The following is a 15641-nucleotide window of genomic DNA, read 5'->3' as shown; positions in this document are numbered from 1 at the left end:
GTTGGTGGATGTAATAATGGACAAAACCTTTCCAAATAAAGCTTGAATCTTCTTCTTTCCGACTTTGCATTCCACTTTGAATTTTCGCATGACTTCTTTAAGTTATTCCGCACTTTATACCCTTGTGTGATTATCGTCAATGAAAAGAATTCACCTCTTTGCTTTAAGGATTCTCAGTGCTTGGAATGATACTGAAAACTCCGAATCTCCCTCCATTCTAAATTCAAAAGAGCTCATCAAAAGCTCACATTCACAAATGATCCAGTGTTAACCAACCCAATGTGACCTTAGTCCTTAAATTCCAAGTCCTTGAATGAAATCTTAATCCCTTGTGGATCTTGTTCAAAAGGAGAACCAATCAAATCAAGCTTGCAGAATTTAGTAACCTCTAAGGATCCTCGATCTCATGTCAATTTATTGATTAATGATGCATGATGAGTTAGATGACCTAATGGAGGTATGCAAGTGAAATGAGAGACATAAGCCAGTTAAAAATAAAATGGTAGGACAAATTTGGGGTATGACAGCTGCCCCTATTTAATCGTCTTATACTCGAAGGTGAGATTGGCGCTAGCCTTTCGATCACTCGAAGTAGAAGAAGATTAAATACCGAAGACCTGAAATTTGTCCTGAAAAGATGGAGTGATCTTTATTATTTAAATTTTTTGTTTTGATATCTGCTGGGGAAAGAGAATTTTTGTTTTTCCTGGTGGAAGAATTTACAATGAGTAATGGATGAATGGAGATAGCTTGTAACGTAGCCAAGGTGCCAATACAAGGTTCTCAATGGAAATGATTGTTGTATGAAACTGTGATTTGGAAAGTATGGGTCTGACGGGATGATAGGGTCTACTGACTCAGAAATGAAAAGACGAGGATAAGGTCAACGGACCTACGATCCACAGGAAATGAAAAAGATGAGGATAAGGTCAACGGACCTACGATCCCTAGGAAATGCAAAAGATGAGGATAAGGTCAACGGACCTACGATCCACAAGAAAGCAAGATGAGGATAAGGTCAACGGACCTACGATCCACAAGAATGAAAAAGATGAGGATAAGGTCAACGGACCTACGATCCACAAGAAAGCAAGATGAGGATAAGGTCAACGGACCTACGATCCACAGGAATGACAAGATGAGGATAAGGTCAACGGACCTACGATCCACAAGAATGAAAAATGATGAGGATAAGGTCAACGGACCTACGATCCACAAGAATGAAAAATGATGAGGATAAGGTCAACGGACCTACGATCCACAAGAATGAAAAAAGATGAGGATAAGGTCAACGGACCTACGATCCACAAGAATGAAAAATGATGAGGATAAGGTCAACGGACCTACGATCCACAAGAATGACAAGATGAGGATAAGGTCAACGGACCTACGATCCACAAGAGTGAAAAATGAGGATAAGGTCAACGGACCTACGATCCACAAGAATGAAAAATGATGAGGATAAGGTCAACGGACCTACGATCCACAGGAATGACAAGATGAGGATAAGGTGAACGGACCTACGATCCACAAGAATGAAAAATGATGAGGATAAGGTCAACGGACCTACGATCCACAAGAGTGAAAAATGAGGATAAGGTCAACGGACCTACGATCCACAAGAATGACAAGATGAGGATAAGGTGAACGGACCTACGATCCACAAGAATGAAAAATGATGAGGATAAGGTCAACGGACCTACGATCCACAAGAATGAAAAATGATGAGGATAAGGTCAACGGACCTACGATCCACAAGAATGACAAGATGAGGATAAGGTCAACGGACCTACGATCCACAAGAATGATTATTGAAGCACTTAGACTGGGGATTGAGAAAACCAAGTATCGGCACCGTGGGTAAAGGAGGTTTGTGATGTAGTAGCAGATATCAATTGGAGTTTGTAAGGACATTTCATGTGGGGATGTATCATTGTCTTGATTGGGGAATGATTTGTATTATCTGGCTTATGCTTCGTATGCATGTTTGAATTTTCTGTGGCGTAATGCTCCATTTTGATGGATATACTACGCTTTTGAGGATGCAATGTTATATGCAATGGGAACTATATGGAGAGAGTGCCAAATAAAGGCCCTCGGTGGAACAGGAGAGTAGGATCATTGGGGTCCGTCGCTTGTGATCTTGAGCCATCATCGAGAGTTGATATTGGAACCCTACAGTACCAAAGATTATTGGTAACTGCGTTGAGGGTTGGAACATAGCCCTGTTGGGGATGACATGATTTTGCTCGACTCTCCTTACATCCTAAGCTGCTTGGGGAATCACGAGTTTTGAGAGACCGCTCTTCGTCTGTCATATGGAAGAGGGATATGGACCTTTCCAGGTGCCCCATGCTTACCAGTACTGATGAATTATACTCTGGAACTTTCACGTGGGATGATGATGACTTTTGTGACACGTCGTGAGCCAAGATGATGGCTAAAACCTGCAACCTGCACAGAAAACAACGTTTGGGTGCAAATGGTGCCCCTTAGAACACTTTTATGTTTATGTAACATCATGTTTCGTTTTGATTTTGTGATTATTGCCCCCATGCTTTCAGTGCAATGTTTAATAACGAATTAAATCACATCTCGCATGCGTGAAAATAAAAAAGAAAGAAAGAAAGCTTTTGCATCAAAAGATCATTTTATTGATGGAGCGCCTGTGAATAGGCTTCTGTACAAGGAAGCAACTCCTAAATGAGGTAGTTGCGAAAAAGGAAATAAAAATAAAAAATGCAAAGAGCAAAATGGCAAAGAGAAATGCTCAGATTTCCATTAAAGCTGATATTGCTACAGTTCACATATCCTCGATCTTCTCAATGCTTCGCTTCAGAAGGGCAATGGTTGGACTGATCTGTCTGTTCTGTCAAGGGCGTATAGTGGTCTTTGTGGAAGATATTCAGACTGCAGCCTCTCGCTTTTGATCCCTAACTTTTGCCTGGATCGCCCTTTCGGGTTTTCAATCCAGCGGGATGCCCCCTTTTGCCTAAGTCGCCTTTTCAGGTTTTCAACTTAGCGGGTTATTCTTCTTTTTTGTTTTATCCCTAATTTTTGCCCAAACCCTTTTGGTTTGCCGGGATGCCCTTATTTTTGCCTAGGTACGTCGACCTAGCGGGTTTTTTATGCGTAGTATTTTTTGACTGAGTCTGAATTGACTGGAAGCGGAACGTCTTCCCCATCCATCTTTGTCAGGATTAAAGCACCACCTGAAAATGCTTTCTTCACAATGTATGGTCCCTCATAGTTGGGAGTCCATTTGCCCCTTGGATCAGTGTGAATTGGCAAGATCTTCCTTACAACTAGGTCACCTGTGTGGAATTCTCGAGGCCGAATCTTCTTGTCGTACGCTTTCTTGATCCTCTTTTGGTACAACTGGCCATGGCAGATAGCAGATAAGCGTTTCTCCTCAATTAGATTGAGGTGATCAAGCCTCGTTTGAACCCATTCTGTTTCATCGAGTTTGGCGTCCATCAAGACTCTCAACGAAGGAATTTCCACTTCGACAGGTAGTACGGCCTCCATACCGTAGACAAGAGAGAAGGGAGTTGCCCCAGTTGAAGTACGAACCGAAGTTCTATAGCCATGCAAAGCAAATGGCAACATCTCATGCCAATCTTTATACGTTCTAACCATCTTCTGGACAATCTTCTTTATATTCTTGTTAGCAGCTTCGACTGCGCCATTCATCTTTGGCCGATAGGGTGATGAATTGTGATGTTCAATCTTGAACTCTTCACACAACTCCTCCATCATCTTGTTATTAAGATTGGACCCGTTATCAGTGATGATCTTGTTTGGAACCCCATATCGGCATATGATCTCTTTCTTGATGAAGCGAGTAACAACTTGCTTGGTCACGTTCTTGTAAGAAGCAGCTTCAACCCATTTGGTGAAGTAGTCGATAGCAACGAGAATAAATCTGTGTCCATTTGAAGCTTGCGGCTCTATCCGTCCGATCATGTCTATGCCCCACATAGCAAAGGGCCAAGGCGACGTCAGGACATTCAGAGGAGTTGGGGGGACATGAATTCTGTCAGCATACACTTGACATTTGTGACATTTCTTCACATACACATAACAATCACTTTCAATCGTCATCCAATAATATCCCGCTCGTAGGATCTTTTTGGCCATAGAATGTCCACTGGAATGAGTTCCAAAAGATCCTTCATGAATTTCCCGCATGATCAATTCTGCTTCGTGTCTATCCACGCATCTGAGCAAAACTGAATCATAGTTTCTTTTGTACAGGACGTCTCCTGACAAGAAGAATTTGGATGCTAATCTTCGAAGCGTTCGCTTATCACCAATCGTAGCATCTTCGGGATACTCTTGCTTCTCAACATACCTCTTGATGTCGTAATACCATGGCTTTTCATCATACACTTCTTCAGTAGTGAGACAATGAGTAGGGAATACATGGGCAGGTTCCTTGTAACGGAGGATCGTTATGTCTGGCACTTCTTTAGGGGAGCTAACTCTGAACATAGCCGCCAAAGTAGCCAAAGCATCTGCCAATTGATTTTCCTCTCGGGGGATGTGATTGAAAGTGATTTCCTCGAAAGCGGGCAGCAACTCCAAGATATAGTCCTTATAAGGAACTAAATTGGGGTGTCGTGTCTCCCAATCACCTCTCACTTGATGTATAACCAAGGCAGAATCCCCATAAACCTCAAGGATCTTGATTCTCATATCAATGGCTGCTTCGAGACCCATTATGCAAGCTTCGTATTCTGCGACATTGTTCGTGCAATCAAAGCATATTCTAGCTGTGAAAGGGATGTGAGTTTGACGAGGAGAAGTCAAAACTGCCCCAATACCATGGCCCATAGCATTTGATGCACCATCGAACGTGAGAGTCCATCGCTCCCCTGGTTCGGGTCCTTCATTATCATCTAGTTTCATGATATCTTCATCAGGAAAGTCAAATTTCATTGACTGATACTCTTCTAATGGCTGATGAGCAAGATGATCTGCAAGGACACTTCCTTTGATGGCCTTCTGTGTGACATACTGGATGTCGTATTCTGATAAAAGCATTTGCCATCGGGCTAGTCTTCCTGTAAGAGCCGGCTTTTCAAAGATGTACTTTATCGGGTCCATTTTGGAGATCAATAGAGTGGTGTGAGTCAACATATACTGCCTTAGTCGGCGAGCAGCCCATACCAAAGCACAGCAAGTTTTCTCGAGTAGTGAGTAGCGGGATTCACAATCGGTAAACTTTTTGCTCAGGTAATAAATGGCGCACTCTTTTCGACCAGACTCGTCATGTTGGCCCAGCACACACCCCATAGATCCTTCAAGCACAGTTAAGTACATAAGAAGCGGCCTCCCAGGAACGGGAGGCATGAGAATTGGTGGCTCTTGGAGATACTGCTTGATCTTTTCGAAGGCTTCTTGACAATGATCATCCCAACGGATATCTTGATTTTTGCGAAGCAGTTTGAAAATGGGTTCACAAGTATCAGTGAGGTGAGAAATGAACCTGGCTATGTAATTCAATCTCCCAAGGAACCCTCGAACTTCTTTTTCATTCTTTGGTGCTGCCATATTCTGTATTGCTCTCACTTTATCAGGGTCGACCTCAATCCCTCGTTGGCTCACAATGAAACCAAGTAATTTACCAGATCGCACTCCAAAGGTGCACTTGTTTGGATTAAGCCTCAACTTGAATTTTCGCAGACGAGCAAACAGTTTCTCAAGATATACCAAGTGTTCCTCCTCAGTTTGGGATTTTGCAATCATATCGTCGACGTACACCTCAATCTCTTTATGGATCATGTCATGGAAGAGAGTCACCATCGCTCGTTGATATGTTGCACCAGCATTCTTAAGACCAAAAGGCATCACCTTATAACAGTACGTACCCCACGGAGTAGTAAAGGTAGTCTTGGTCATATCTTCAGGAGCCATTTTTATTTGATTATAGCCAGAAAAACCATCCATGAAGGAGAATACCGAATACTGAGCAGTGTTGTCGACTAGCACATCAATATGAGGCAGAGGGAAATCATCCTTCGGACTTGCCCTATTCAAATCTCGGTAGTCAACACACATGCGTACCTTTCCGTCCTTCTTAGGAACAGGTACTATGTTTGCAATCCAAGGAGGATACTCACACACAGATAAGAAACCCGCCTTCAACTGTTTTTCAACTTCCTCCTTGATTTTCAAAGCCATATCAGGTCGTGTTCTTCGTGGTTTCTGCTTTACAGGCGGACATTCTGGTTTGAGCGGTAACCTGTGCATAACTATATCCGTGTTTAAACCAGGCATGTCCTCGTATGACCAGGCGAAGATGTCAACATACTCTCGAAGCAGCTCGATCAACCTTCTCTTCACATCACTTTGCAAAGCGGCCCCTATCTTGACTTCTCTCTTTGCATCTTCTGAACCGAGGTTGATGATTTCTATGGCTTCCTGATGTGGCTGAATAGATTTCTCCTCTTGTCTCAAAAGTCTTGCCAATTCCTCAGGGACTTCACAATCTTCCCCACTATCCTCATCAGCTCGGTCAATTGGATTCTCAAGGATATTAAGACGTGGAACTGTAACATTATCATTTTTGATGGAATTCGAGCCGGATCTGCACGATGGATGATTTATGCCTTAGAATGCGACACATATAAAAAGAAAAAGAAAAAGAAAAAGCTTTGCCATTTTTGAAGAAGGTTTTTTTTTTTTTTTTAAAGTAAAAGCAAAAATGAAAGAAATGGAACAGTAATTGCATGCGAAGATATGATTTTCATTCAATATTAAACAAATTGAAATAACATGGGGGCCCTTCTTTGTACAAGTGGTCAAAATGCTTAGGGCGAAGCATATGACTTATCGAAACAAGAAAATTACATCTCCATAAAAGTGACTCTGGGGATGTCCAAGATAGTCCAATTGTTGAGCTCCTGTCCAGGCGCAGCATGGCAAATGAATCTGGAGAGATCTTCTTCATCATCATCATCCACGGCGAGAACCTGACTTCCAGAACTGGTGCTTGCACTGACGAACACTTGAGAAATGGGGGGAATCACCTTCTTTCCAGGAATTATGCTGAGCTGAGTAGAAGAAGATGGTTGATACCCAAGGCCATACTTGTCTCGCTTCTCATGAACATCAATCAGCTTGCCCCAGGCACTATGGGGAGTGCCAGCTTCTAAGAAGGCCTTAGCATCATTCAGAGACGAGAGGGGTGCTCCGAGTTCCTTCTTATTCTCAACCACGGGGAGTTTATCAACCGACACAATCTCTAATGCCTGAAAAGGTGTCTCTTGTATCTCTCCTTCCACTTCAACATAACGGTATGACGCCAGATTATTGACTATCAAATCTTCTTCACCAGTGATCACAACAATCTTGTCATTCACAACAAATTTCAAACACTGATGGAGGGTAGATGTCACAGCCCCAGCAGCATGAATCCAAGGACGACCCAAGAGGCAAGTGTATGAAGGACGTATATCCATAACATAGAAGGAAATATAGAACATGTGAGGGCCAATCAAGACAGGCAGATCAATTTCCCCTTCTACGGACCTTCTAGAACCATCAAATGCTCTGACACTCATGGTGCAAGGCCTCATCATAACCCCATCCATACTCAGCTTAAACAAAGTAGTCTTGGGCATCACATTGAGAGAAGAACCTGTATCAATCAGAACTCGAGACAACACAGCATCCAGACACTTGACTGAGATATGCAACGCTTTGTTATGTGCTCTACCCTCAGGTGGAAGTTCATCATCGGAAAAACCCAAACAATTACCAGCAGCAATGTTGGTCACAACCCCTTCAAACTGAGGCACGGTAATGTCTTGAGTTACGTGAGCGGAAGCCAGAACTTTCATAAGAGCATCACGGTGAGCTTCTGAGTGCACCAAAAGGGACAAGATGGAGATTTTAGCTTGAGTTTGGTCAAGTTGATCAATCACTTTGTAATCACTTTTCTTAATGATCTTCAAGAGTTGCTCGGCATCTTGTGCATTACGTGTTACAGGAGGATCAACAGCAACTTGCTTTCCTTTTGCTTGTGTACTAGCTTCTTTATTGGTCTCTTTAGGAAGTGGAGGGGGGGCAGCAAAGATCCGACCACTACGGGTAATGCCACTAGTGCCAGTAATATTAGTGATGCTCGAATTACCCACTGGAGGACAATCATATTTCTTCCCTCGAATATACACGGCATTATAGCTCCAAGGGACAGCCTTAGAATCATTCACAGGAGAAGGAACAAGAGACGAGGTTGGAGGAGTCGAAGGAGCATTTGGAACCTGAATAACCAACGGAGTCCTCGGAGCCTGAATGACCAAGGGAGTACTCGGAGCACGAATGACCAAAGGAGTACTCTGATTCTTTGACACCTCAGCAGGATAGTAAGGTATCTCTAGAGTAGCCACATCCTCGACAGGAACGACCCTTTCCACTCTAAGAACACCTTCATCCATTAGTTTCTGGATTTCTTCCCTCAACCTAGTGCATTCCTCGGGGTTAGAAGAACATTGCAAACAGTAGTCATGTAGTTCACACAAAACCTTTTGTTGCATAAGATATTCTCTGACAACTGCTAGCGGCATACTTACCTCATTAACATCACTTACTAGGATCTGATCATCACATGACTCAATAGCATTGGTCGCACCAGCATGAGGCATAGGATTATTCTGCACATTAGGACCAGTAGGAGTGAACGAGATGAGCTTGTCATCGAGAAGATCCTGGACTTTGTATTTTAATGCTTTACACTTTTCAATCGTATGGCCTGGAGCGCCTGAGTGGAATTCACAGCGAGCATTAGCATCATATCCTGGAGGAAGAGGACTAGGCGGAGGGCCCATTTCACGGAGTTGCACCAACTGACCAGCAAGTAATTGGGGAAGGAGCTGTGCATATGGCATCGGAATTGGATCTATACGCCTATCAGGGTACCTCTGCCTTTGTGGAGCTCTTTGACCTTGAGGCCTAGGATTCTGTTGACGATTCTGAGGAGCAGCAACATGTGGTTGTGGTACGAAAGGCTGTTGGGGTGCCATCCATGGTTGTGGAAATGCAGCAGCGTATGCCTGAGGGGCATACAGATTGGGAACAGTATATGGCATCGGGTAGTAAGGAGGTGGAACAGCAGAGTATACTGGAGTTCTACCTTGGTCAACTGAAGCAGTACTGGTTTCACCTTCTTTCTTCTTCACAAACCCAGAATACGGCTTCTTACCATTACCACTTGAGTTTCTAGGACTAGTAACACCTTGAATGGTACCAGCTTTTACACAGTTCTCAACCCGTTCACCAATGATAACCACATCTGAGAAGGACGGAGAAGTATTACTAACCATGTGTTGAAGGTACGGCCCTTTCAGAGTACCCATAAACAGATCAATCAATTCTCGGTCAAGAAGAGGAGGTTGAACTCGAGAAGCAAGTTCACGCCACCTCTGGGCATATTCTTTGAAAGATTCTTCAGACTTTTGTGACATATTTTGCAGTTGGGCACGGCTAGGAGCCATAGCAGTATTGTAGTGGTATTGTTTCAGAAAGGCATCAACAAGTCCTCCCCAAGTACTGACATTGGCCCTCTCAAGTTTCATATACCACTCCAACGGAGCTCCTGTGAGACTGTCCTGGAAGAAATGCATAAGCAGAGGTTCGTTCTCGGCGTGAGCGGCCATCTTACGACAGTAAGAACGAATGTGAGTTTCTGGACAAGTAACTCCCTTGTACTTATCAAAATCTGGCACCTTGAACTTCGGTGGAATAACAATTCCAGGTACCAAGCTCAGGGCAGCGGTATCAAAACTCGAAGTTTTAGCAACCTCAACGGCCTTAAGGCGTTCTTCGAGGGCTTGGTACATCTTAGCAGTCTCGGTCAACTCAGCAGTAAGATCATGCTCAAGATCAATAACCTCATGGTGGTCATCCACTACCTTTGCTATACCCTCAACAGGAATCTCCTTAGTTTTTACTCCCCCATCAGCAGAATTGGTAGGAGTATCTTTGATCAACCCAGCAACGCTCTTTCTGAGCTCTTCTTGCCCTTGGACAACGACATGAAGAGTCTCCATAAGTTGGGTCATTCTTTCCCCCATAACATCCATATCCCTACGGAGGGCAGCTTGACTCTGTTCAAATTGATCCATGATTCTCTCGTTGCTCCTGGTGTGGTAAGGATGTAAGAAAGTCAGCTTCGTCGTTGGAAAAGAAATCTGTTGTTGGAAGGGACCCCAATTAGAATCTGATAAAAAAACCTGAAAATGCAGTATGATATGAGTGCATGGGTGCATGTTATATTATTTTCAAGAATTTTTGGCTTTGTCTCGAACCAATACCACAAGATAATGAGAAATAACGAAGCGCAACCAAGATGAACAACCATAATCCATTAATTCCACAACCACGTTTGAAGTACAAAATATTCTGCTCTCATGAGCCAACAATACAAAAAATGGAAATAAGAACCCCATCCAACAAGACTGGTGGTGATTCTATAACAAAAACCAATACTAAGCAGGATCTCCCATGTCCAAATGACGAAGTGGGCTATCTCCAATGTTCTTGTAGCTCCAAGCCTTCATTTCTTCAAACAGCTTTTTGGTCTCAGCATGGGTTGGTCTTTTAACAACTTCTTGAATCAATAGGTCCTTTCTGAAATGCATGGTCTCCAAGTAACGGCTTCTCAATTCCCAACCTCTGGCCTCCTCTTGGGCTTGAGTATCACTTTGGCCCTTTTCTTCCATTCGACCCTTCAACTTGCGAATCTCTTCATAACACCCCTCAATCTTTGCCTGACGTTCTAGAAGGAGCTTGTCTGCTTTCTTTCGACGGGCTTTCTCTGATTTGGCTATATCAGTCTGGATTTGGAGCCTCTTTGTCAGTTCCGCCAACTGATCCTCATAATGCTCTTTGATCTCCCTCTCTTGAATTTTAGTGGACTTGGGATCGACAACCATTCTCGGCCTCTTCTGAGAAGTGCTTCCCTTGGCATACAACTCTTCAAGCTCTATTTCTCTCATTTTCAACTTATGAAGGGCAGAAAGCTTCTCTTGCCTATCGGTATTCATCTTAACTTGCATCGTCTCCATTTGTTCAGTCAATTTCCGATTCTGCTCAACAGTCTGATTATAATGAGGCATGGAGACAATGTTGGGTTGTGCGCCGACAGGAGGGTATAAAGGATCCTTGATAGGGAAAGGCATTCCTTGGGTATTAGCCACAGTTTCAACCCACTTAGTATAGTCTTCATAAGTCGCACAGTCCCTTTGACCAAAATGCTTCTTGTCTCTCCAACAAATGTTCTTCCAGGCTTGTACAGCTTCTGCCATCTGCCCATTGTCGGTGACCACATGATAGAAAATGTTCTCAGCTATCTCAGATTGCTCAGGAGGATTGACGAAAGCATACCCATAAGTTCTCCTAGCCAAGACGGGATTATAATTGATCCCACCTCTAACACCCATGAGGGGCACATTATTGAACTTTCCACAACTCATGATAACCTCCTTGTCTTCCAAAGATCTGTTATACCATACAATGTCTTTGGCTCTAAGTCCCATAATCCTTTCAGCCCATTTAGAGGTGTGCCTACTATCGACGAAAGCTCCACGTTCAGGCAAATGTGATCTGAACCAACGGTATAGCAAAGGAGCAAAACATCTGACCAAACCCTTCTTTTGACGGTTCTTTTGATGAACTGAATGATAAATATCCCCCAAGAGTGTAGGAACAGGATTCTGTAGAATGAACAAATGGATTGCACTCATGTCAACAAAATCAGGCACGTTCGGAAACATTAGGATACCATAGATACTTAGAGCCAAGATAGCCCTAAAAGTGTCCCATTCTTTCGCTTCAGCCGCATCACACCCTCTTTTGACCAGGAACTCCATATGAAAACCCTGACATCTTCCTCTCTCGGAAAGATTTGCATCAACAACTGACTTGCTCAAATAAAGAGCCTTGGAGATTTCAATAGAAGTGGGAGCCTCCATGGTGCTATAGTACGGAACTTCCCCCTTCTTGATCGGAACACCAAGGAAAAGAGAATATTCTTCCAATGTGGGAATCAAAAGGTAGTCAGGGAACGTGAAGCAACGGAGAGAAGGGTTGTAGAACTGAAGCAAGGTATGAACTCCTTCTTGCTCGTATTTGGTGAACGGCATCTTGAGGAGACTCAGAATATACCCATACTTTTCACGGAACCTGGTTGTTTCATCCGGCGTGATCTTCTTAACCAAACACTCGAGAGAATCCAGATTCGGATTTAGAAATGTGTAAGAGATGTTGCGACTACCAGTCTTCAATGGAGGAGCCATGAGTTGGTCGGAGACAAAGCCAAATGTTCCTGAAAATAAATAAACATGCATGTTAAATGATATGGTGGAATGCATTTCATCGGGAGAATCCTAAAGTCTATTCGTAATTGCATATTTTCTTTTCTTTTCTTTTTGTGAAGTAAAATATTCTTTTTCTCTTTTCATTTTCTTTTTCTTTTCTTCTTATTTTTTGAAGTGGACTTTAGGATTCTCCTCAAATGAAGTGAGGTGGATGCAGTAACATGATGTGTCATGGTGCAATGTGGTGAGAGACTGAGTGCCTCTCGCGATTCTGAATATCTGAGTAACACTGGGTATAACAAGTTCAAAGTTTCGGCTTCAGATTGCAATGTGAAAATCCGGGTATGATGAAGGCTAGTATCCTGTCCCTCCCCAAACTCACGGGTATGAATTCTAGACACGGACGGGTGGTCCCTAATGGTCACTAGGGTCTACAGTTCCCATGGGGTACAAAGTGTTTGAGGCAACAAGCGTGCCAGACACAGTGTTCCAAGAAAGAACCTCGCCCAGTTGTGGTACCCCATATTGAACTCATCCATAGCAAGCTCTACGGTAGCCAACATGAGCATCCACGCTAATCCTATGTGTCACTTGGCCTGGGTAGTGGGCCTTTTACCTCAAAAAACCCCCCACCTGCAAAACAGAACAGAAGACCCCAAGGAACACAGAATATAATCCATATGCATGATGTGCAAACAGAAATAAACATGATATGCAAGCAGAAAATAAACATGCAAACATATATACAAGATATAGACATAAAAACAAGTAAACACCCAGTAAATAAACAAACAAACGCAGGCTAGGATCGACTCACTAAGGATGGACCAGCAACAGGTCTAGCAACGTCCCCAGCAGAGTCGCCAGCTGTCGCACGCTCGCGAAAAATGAACAGAGTCGCCACCAATATATTTATCCCATAAGGGAAAGGAATATCAGAAAACCTAACAAAGGAAGGAACAGGGTCTTGCGACCAGAGAATCAAGGTACGGGAGTCGGTTACGCGAGGGGAAGGTATTAGCACCCCTCGCGCCCATCGTACTCGATGGTATCCACCTATGTTTGTTTCTATCTAAAGGGTGTGTACTATGTCTATGTCTACATGCGAATGAATGCAAAAGGAAATACGGGGAAAAGAAGGAATATTTACAAATGTGCTCGTTCAAGCCCCGCGACTTGATGCCTACGTATCCTTTTCAGGAATCAGAGCGCCGTAGTTCGGCTCTTTAGTTTTGTTTGTTTTTGTGTTTTTTAGTTGGGAGGCGTTAACGCTCGCGCTCTTGCATAAGGGGACAGCCTAGGATGCAATGGAGCGGAAATAACGGTGCCCTTAAGAAAGCGAGAGAAGAGAGAGAGAGTTTGAGTGTTTCGAGGGAATCCCTTAAGCAAGGGAAACTCGAGTTACTCTTTGGTTTGTGTTTTTTAGAGGTTGGGAACTTACGCCTGAATGGAACCTTTAAGCAAGGGAAACTCCAAGCACTCGAACATCACTTAAGCAAGGGAAGTTACAAGCTTCCATTCCCTTTTTATTAGTCAAAATTTATTAGTCATTTTTTATGAGTTTTCTTGGTGTTTTTTATGGGAAATTTATTCAAGTATTTTTAGAGTGTTTTATGGTTGAAAAGGAGAAAGAAACTAGCCTAAGTATGAAGGGAATTTCTACCTAATGTTATCATGGTTTCTACCTAAGGTTAGGAGAAAGAGAAACATGAAAAATAAAGCGGTAAGTAGGATATTGAAAATAGCATAAAAGCACAAGTCAAAAATATAGCACAAAGGTGAATTAAAAATACTACTATTTTTTATGGCTCTTAAATGAAAGAAATTGAGTTTAAAAGATTAATGTCAAAATTAACCTAAAATCTACTTATTTTTTATGTTGATTTTTATACGTCAAAACTTGTATTAAAGTCTAAAAGAATAAGAAAAAAAACAGCATTTTGTTTGCTAAAAGAAAATTAAGAAAAAAAAACTAATTGAAACTTAAATCTACTAATGGAGACGGGGGGTGCAGTCTGAATATCGTGGTGCAATTAGTAAAACACAGGGCCCAAAGGTGTTGATGGCCCGGCAGAATTATCTTTTTTGTTGCAGCATTTGTTTGCCAAAAAGTGGCTCATGGGCCTTAGGGGGTGCGCTACAGAATTCGTTAGCCCAAGGTTTCATTATATTTCTTTATATCATTTCCAATTATCTTACCAAACTTTCAGACAAAAAGAAAATTAAAAAAACATAGACATAATAAAGAGAAAAGGAAAATAAGGTACGTGCGTGACCCTTGAAGTCCCTCACTCAGACTCGTCTCCCCTCTCGCGTTCATATCCTCACCGGCGATGGTCACCACTTCCAACCGCCGCCGTTTCACTTCGAATCATTGCGCTCTAAACACAAACTCACCCTAAAATCATGCTCTTAGCCTAAATCTACGATCAATTTAACAAGAAGAGGCCTCACGTGGACGAATCGGAGAAAGGGAAAGACGAAACCTAGGTCAAAGATTTTGAGATTCAAGCCAAATTTCTAACAATTGGAGCGGATAAACTTCTAATCAGATGCAGATGCTAAGAGAAGAACGAGAAGATGCGTCGGTCGTACCTGATTAAGTGGCCCGAGCTTCCGGTGCGACGGTGAAGACGAATCTTCCGGCGAATTCGAACTGGTGAGTATCTCTTGTTCCTTCTCTTCTCCGTTTCGCTTTTCTCTTCCTCTTCTCTTTTTACTTTGAATTTTGTGCGAGTGTTGTTGATTGCGTGTTGCGGAGAGAGATCCTGAGAGATTGCCGAGAGTGAGTGAAACTGCTGAGTGATGAGAGAAGGGGCCAAGCACAAGCCTCTTGAAGCTCTGATAGTGAGCTTCAATGGCTTCCTCACTGTGCGCGTACGTGAGAGGTGTGGGAGTGAGAATGTTTGAACTGTGGTTTCACGATCTTTCCTTCAAAGTCTGCAAGCGAGACAATGATGGTGATAGTGCTTAGGTGTCCTTTCCTGAATGGTGGCACTGACTTTTATACAGTAATGATTGGGCAATCATCAGGAATTCTTAGATGTGGGACTCAGCATTTTGCAAGGTATTTTTCCACTTCCTTGAATGTGGGACTAAGTTTGATTGCAGCACACTTTTTTTTAGTTCTTGAATGTGGGACTTGACTCTTTGAGCGTAGTTTTGATTTTGTGAGTGTGGGACTTGTATGGATGGATGTTATTTAATTCTGGATGCATGGCTGTTTGTGTTGAGTTAGACCTTCAAAAGTGATGGCTGCAGTAGGATATATGCCGAATTGGTTAGGGATTTGATGTGTTGGCTTGAAGTGTGTATGCT

General features: G+C 42.8%; 1 protein-coding gene across 1 annotated transcript; it reads right to left on the bottom strand.

Moving 5' to 3' along the window:
* Positions 1–10493: 10493 nt before the first annotated feature.
* Positions 10494–12302, bottom strand: LOC131657440 (uncharacterized). Its single transcript, XM_058926840.1, has 2 exons — positions 11103–12302; positions 10494–10967 (listed from the first exon to the last, which is right to left on the bottom strand). Exons 1-2 carry the CDS (start codon positions 12300–12302, stop codon positions 10494–10496), a joined length of 1674 nt encoding a protein of 557 aa, XP_058782823.1.
* Between the last annotated feature and the right edge of the window lie 3339 nt (positions 12303–15641).

Source organism: Vicia villosa, linkage group LG1 (genome assembly GCF_029867415.1).
Source record: "Vicia villosa cultivar HV-30 ecotype Madison, WI linkage group LG1, Vvil1.0, whole genome shotgun sequence".
Lineage (NCBI taxonomy): Eukaryota > Viridiplantae > Streptophyta > Magnoliopsida > Fabales > Fabaceae > Vicia > Vicia villosa.
Note: the sequence above shows the minus strand (reverse complement) of the source record. Positions and strands in the feature narration are given on the sequence as shown.

Coding starts and splice junctions, on each gene's coding strand:
- LOC131657440 (XM_058926840.1), bottom strand. CDS start 12,302: ATGGCTCCTCCATTGAAGACTGGTAGTCGCAACATCTCTTACACATTT. Junction 10,968..11,102: donor TGCCTCATTATAATCAGACT/GTTGAGCAGAAT, acceptor TTGTATGCCAAG/GGAAGCACTTCTCAGAAGAG.